Source organism: Lactuca sativa, chromosome 3 (assembly GCF_002870075.4).
Source record: "Lactuca sativa cultivar Salinas chromosome 3, Lsat_Salinas_v11, whole genome shotgun sequence".
Lineage (NCBI taxonomy): Eukaryota > Viridiplantae > Streptophyta > Magnoliopsida > Asterales > Asteraceae > Lactuca > Lactuca sativa.
The window spans coordinates 21,685,557-21,691,444 of record NC_056625.2 but is presented as its reverse complement, the minus strand read 5'-3'; the positions used below and the strand labels follow the sequence as shown (position 1 = coordinate 21,691,444).

General features: G+C 33.5%; 1 protein-coding gene across 1 annotated transcript; it reads left to right on the top strand.

The window, feature by feature from the left end:
• Window positions 1-2,191: 2,191 nt before the first annotated feature.
• Window positions 2,192-5,558, top strand: LOC111907380 (serine/threonine-protein kinase SAPK3). Its single transcript, XM_023903155.3, has 9 exons — window positions 2,192-2,645; window positions 3,301-3,375; window positions 3,593-3,694; window positions 3,791-3,844; window positions 3,930-4,022; window positions 4,118-4,210; window positions 4,321-4,425; window positions 4,889-4,987; window positions 5,109-5,558. Exons 1-9 carry the CDS (start codon window positions 2,523-2,525, stop codon window positions 5,391-5,393), a joined length of 1,029 nt encoding a protein of 342 aa, XP_023758923.1. The 5' UTR covers window positions 2,192-2,522; the 3' UTR covers window positions 5,394-5,558.
• Window positions 5,559-5,888: the final 330 nt, after the last annotated feature.

Sequence of the window (5,888 nt, the reverse complement as noted above, 5' to 3'; positions counted from 1 at the left end):
GGACAGCATACAAAACTTCTATTGGTATGTCACCATATAGAATTATTTTTGGAAAACCTTGTCGATTACCGGTTGAATTGGAGCATCGAGCATATTGGGCTATCAAAAAGTTGAATATGAGCATGGATGAAGTTGGAAAGAAAAAGAAGATTGGATATCCAATAGTTAGAAGAAATCAGGAATGATGCTTACGAGAACAAAGCAATCTATAAGGAGAAGACGAAAGCGTTTCACGACAAGATGATCTCGCGAAAGGTATTCACTACCGGTCAAAAGATACTCTTATATCACTCTCGTTTCAAACTTATCTTCGGTAAATTGAGGTCTCGTTGGGTGGGAGCTTTTGTTGTTACTAACTTGTTTGATCATGGTGCTATAAAAATTAAGAGTGAACAAACAGGAAAGATATTTAAGGTATATGGTCATCGTCTCAAACCATTTTAAGAAGGGTTTCAAGTTACAAATGAAGAAGTGGAGGTAGTTGAGGTCCCGACTTACCGCAATTGAGGAAACCAAATAACAATGTCAAGCCAACGACAATAAAAACGGGCAGCTTGCCGGGAGGCAACCCGGGCGTTTGTTTTGGTTTTGTTTTTGCAACTTCTTTTTAATTTTTGTGTGTTTTTAGCTACTTAGGTCGTCTCTTTTGAATTGAATCGTGTTTTTAAAATAAGAAGGAACAGAGAGAATTTGAAAAAAAATTGAAAATTTCAGTTTTGGTGGAACCTGCGACCGGAAGCCCAGTCCTTGCGATCGCAGGTTATACATTTTGGGTTGCAGCACGTCATCGAGGTTTTTTGGAACATTTTTCACGAAAAAAGGCAAACCTGCGATCGCAGGTTCAGTACATGCGATCGCATGTATTACAATTTTTTTCCTGGCTCACATTTGAACGTTAAATAAGCGATTAAAGCACATTTTTCCAAACCTGCGATCGCAGACTACCTACCTGCAATCGCATGTTTCAAGTTCTTATCATACTACCGTTACCTGCCTCGAGAAACATGCCCAACGGTCAACTTTTCAAAACCTGTGATTGCAGGTTCCCCCCTTGCGGTCGCATGTTGTGTTTTTGTTACAAATACCGATCGCAGTCTCATTTGTAACCACCACACTTCAAAAAAAAATATCTCTGAAATCCACTACATTTCGAGTTCTTTCACCAACAAACACCCAAATCGCTTGTTTTTCTTCCAAATCAAGCAAATAAGGTATCAATCTATTCTATTTTACTCCTACAACATCTATAACTGTGAAGAACAAAGGTGGTGGTCTTTGTCTTAACAAAATGATTTTAAGGAGAGTAGAAGGGAAGGAATGTGAGATAAATGGAAACTTACTATTCGTGGTTGTTTTTTAATGATACAGAGAGATAGTCACATGAAAAGAGAAGCGCGAAGAAGAAGTTATGTCGAGGTGGGGATGGGTTTAAAACCCATCGTTACTAGATGGAGAGGGAGAAGCAACATGACTGACTTTTCCGACATGATTGGTGGCAAACACAGTTTAGTGCTTCACAATTTCTTTCCTGGTGTTTACTGCGTAGGAAGAGGAGTGTGAAACAGAGGGTGAAGCTTTCCATGGGAAACCAGGTTAATGGTAGGAGACGGTGGGTTTTCATTTTTATTTTGTAAATTTTAATAGAAAATAGTTTGGTCCACGTGGCTACGAAACCTTTGACTATTATAAGTCAATATAAACAAATGTAACCAAGGAAACCTCATAAATTTGAGAAAAATTGTATTTTAGACATGTAATTTTTTAGTTTAATGGTGTAAAAGATCCAAAAAGATAGTTAAATGGTTATTTAAAACCAAACGTGAAACTTTGATGTATGTTTATGTCAATAACCCATATTAAAAAGGCATGAAAAATATTCAAAAAAGTAAGAAATAAATATAAAATAATGTCTCTTTCGAAAAAAATATATAAAATCAAAGATGCTAAATAGCGTAGACAAAAAAATATCCTTGATTGAAACTTTTATGTTGTAGAAATGATAAATTTTGAGGGGCCAAAATGAGATGATGCAAGTGATTTTGGACCAAATGAGCATTTTAAAGCGTAAATTTCTAATAATTTAAGGACTAAATTTATAATTTACTCTTTATAATCATGAAAAACTAAAGCAACTGTAAAATAAAATGCAATAGTCAACAATCAAATTGAAATAGATTGTTTTATAAAATATCGGATGCTTAACAAAATCTTATTTAATTCCCTTTTTAATTCTTGAAAACAAAACCCTCATTAGATCCTTTGAATTTGAGCTCGATTTCTAACTTCTAAGCTACTCTTTTAAAAAATTCCACTAACATTGACCCTTTCTCTTTATAATACAACTCCTAAAACCCAGTCTCTATGTCTTGATTCATACAAATCGCCATCAACCTCTCTGAAAACCTTCCGATTCTTTCGTCTGGATTTTGTTTAAAATTTGACTCATTTCTAGTGGGTTTTGAGTTCAAACGTTTGTGCTCTCACATTTTGGGGATTTTACTGAATAATTTTCTTCTGCTACAATGGAGGAGAAGTACGAACCATTGAAAGAGCTTGGTTCTGGGAATTTCGGAGTGGCAAGGCTGGTTAGAGATAAGAAGACTAAAGAGCTGTTTGCCGTCAAATACATTGAAAGAGGGAAAAAGGTATAAAGTTTAATTTCCTTTTTTAATTTGTTGGATAGTTTCTAATTGTTTGATGTTTCACTTTTTTTTATTGGAATTGCTTGATGGGTTTTGTTTGATTCTATATTTCAAGTTTCAGATCATTTTAACCCGCCCTTTAATTCAGGATTTTTTTTTCTTTCTTTTTTTGCTGAAAACGATGATCAAGAACAAATATATCTTTTGTTGTTTTTACAAGATTCGCATTGTGGAGTTAACGAGTTCAGATTTTGGTATTACCTCATAGAATTCAGTGAAGTTTGAAAAAAGATGGAATCTTTTTTATAGACTAGGGTTTGACCATCCTCAAGTCAACTTAATTTCAAGATTTTGGGTTTTCTTCCTTGAGCAAACTTTAGGGTTCTCATGATAAATGTTACTTCGGAAACATGGGCTTCTCAAGAATTTTTTGAATATGTTTGTTTCTTTTTTATTTGATCTTGACAAACGACTTATTGGGTTAAGCCAAAAAAATCATTTAAATTTTTTGAATAGATTGATTTTAAAGATCACATATACATTGCTAAGTGTAATACTTTTTTGTATTTCATGCGATCGAACTTGAACTCCAACATTTGAATGTCTATTTCCACTTCAATAGCAACTTATGACCACATATTTTTTTTATTTTTTTCAGATTGATGAAAATGTTCAAAGGGAAATCATTAACCACAGGTCATTAAGGCATCCCAACATCGTTAGGTTCAAGGAGGTAAATTTAAATTTCATCTTTTAGTCCTTTTTTGTCTGTCAGGTTGGACTGTGTTTGATGTGACCCACCCAAAAAACGGGACATTGTACTGTGTTTGATGTGACCCACCCACTTTGGGTGGGACATGGACTAGCTCTAGAACTTTCATCTGTGCAAAAAAGACGTAAATGCCCTTTTATGAAGAAACTGTGTCATTCTTGAAATCCCAATCATGCAGGTGTTATTAACTCGGACACATTTGGCTATAGTCATGGAATATGCAGCTGGGGGTGAACTTTTTAGTAAGATCACAAGTGCTGGAAGATTCAGTGAAGATGAGGTTTTTCTTTTTTTTACACATTTAAACTTCGTTATCTTCATCTTATTATAAATTTCCAGAAGCATTAAAGTTGGGAGATCTTTTTTTTTAATACAGGCTCGGTTTTTCTTCCAACAACTTCTATCCGGAGTCAGTTACTGCCATTCTATGGTAAAAAATAATAATAATAATAATAATAATTACTTTAGTTTCATGGTAAAAAGAAAATAATACACTATATTTTCTTTAATTTCAGGAAATATGTCATAGAGATCTGAAGCTAGAGAACACTCTCCTAGATGGGAGTCCATCCCCACGTCTCAAAATATGTGATTTTGGTTATTCAAAGGTTTAATAATATTCTCAAAATATTATCTTTTAAAGTAAAGTTTACATATTTATATGTTTTTTGGATTTTATATTTTATGGTTGTTTTTTGTGTAGTCTGGTTTATTGCACTCGCAACCGAAATCTACTGTGGGAACACCAGCTTACATTGCCCCTGAGGTTCTATCTCGGAAAGAATATGATGGAAAGGTATTTTTTTTTTATGGTTAAATAAATACCAGAATATAATTTTATTTTTTAATTAAAGTTTTCGTTTTTTTTTTTATTATAATGAAATTGTGAATCTTGTTTGTTGTTAGATTGCAGATGTTTGGTCGTGTGGTGTGACTCTGTATGTTATGTTAGTTGGAGCTTACCCTTTTGAGGACCCTGAAGATCCTAGGAATTTTCGTAAAACCATTGGGGTGAGATTTCTTTATTTGACTTTTCAGTCAAATCTAACACGTTTTGATTTCGAAATTGGAATAAATTTGTTCACAAATTCAAGAAACAACGACTTTGTCTTTGTTTTCTGTTATAAGTTCAAAAAGACTATGATCCGTTTCCCGAAAAATTTCAAATGATTTCACTTGAATTTGATGCTTGAAGATTCATGCTTTTGACTTCCAAAAGTCAATTACCTTTTGGTGAGGAGTTGTAATCTCTTTGACTTTCGGGTCAATTCTAACACTTTTAGGTTTCAAAATCGAAGTGAATTTGATCACGTATTCAACAAATAACTTTGTGGCTTTGTTTACTGTTTTCATCTCAAAACGTTTATGATACTTTTCCCAAAAGATTTCAGAATTTGAACTTTGGAGATTCTTACATATGACATTCAAAAAGTCAAACTCATTGTTTGTGATCTTAATTTGATAATTTTGGCAGAGAATTGTGAGCGTTCAATACTCAATACCAGATTATGTGCGTGTTTCTGTTGATTGTAGACACCTTCTTTCTCATATCTTTGTTGCAAACCCCTCTAAGGTGCCTCCTTTCTCATATCTTGTTTCTTTTCACTTAATGGGCTTAATTATATATAGAAGCATGACTTAATCCAATAAGCTATTATATATATATAACTGAAGTTTATGAATTGTTTTTGAAGAGAATCACGATACCAGAAATCAAGAAACATCCATGGTTTGTGAAGAACATGCCTAAGGATCTGGTTGAAGGTGAGAAAACAAACTATGAGAATGCAAGCTTTGACCAATCACTGCAAAGTGTTGAGGAAGTCAACCGGATCATACAAGAGGCAAAGGTTCCCGGAGAAGGCTCCACCACCACGGATGGGCGGCCGGAGATTGGCGGATCCATGGATCCCGATGAGGATGACTTTGACTTGGAGAATGAGATTGATTACAGTGGAGATCATTCTGCTCAAATCTGAACATCTTTCTCCTTCTCTTTCTCACAAACATGTGTTTTCAAAATGTGCCAAGTTTGTGTCTCGGATTTTGGATATTTATATATTATCACATATTAATATATGTAATGGGAAATAAAGTTTTGAGTTTCAAGAAAGAATCCGAATTGCACTTGTTTTTTGGTCTAATTTTTTGTTTGATTCCTGTTCAAAATTGTGTTTACTTCATAGTTTTTCGAACAAGAGTACACGTGAGAATGAGAAAGAAATTGAAGGACAATTTTTAAATAGTTAGGTATTATGAAGTCTTTTTTTCTTTTTCTGAATGTAAATTAATTCTTTTATTTTTGCATTACGTTAAACAAGATATAATTGATTCGGATGATCTGATTTTGTTTTTGTCAATTTAATTAAGTAATTAAAAAGCTAAGCAACATTTACCTAGGAAGGATTCATTGTTTAATGTTAATATGTCATAGGAGGTTGATAATATTAACCATTATGTATATGTATGTATTA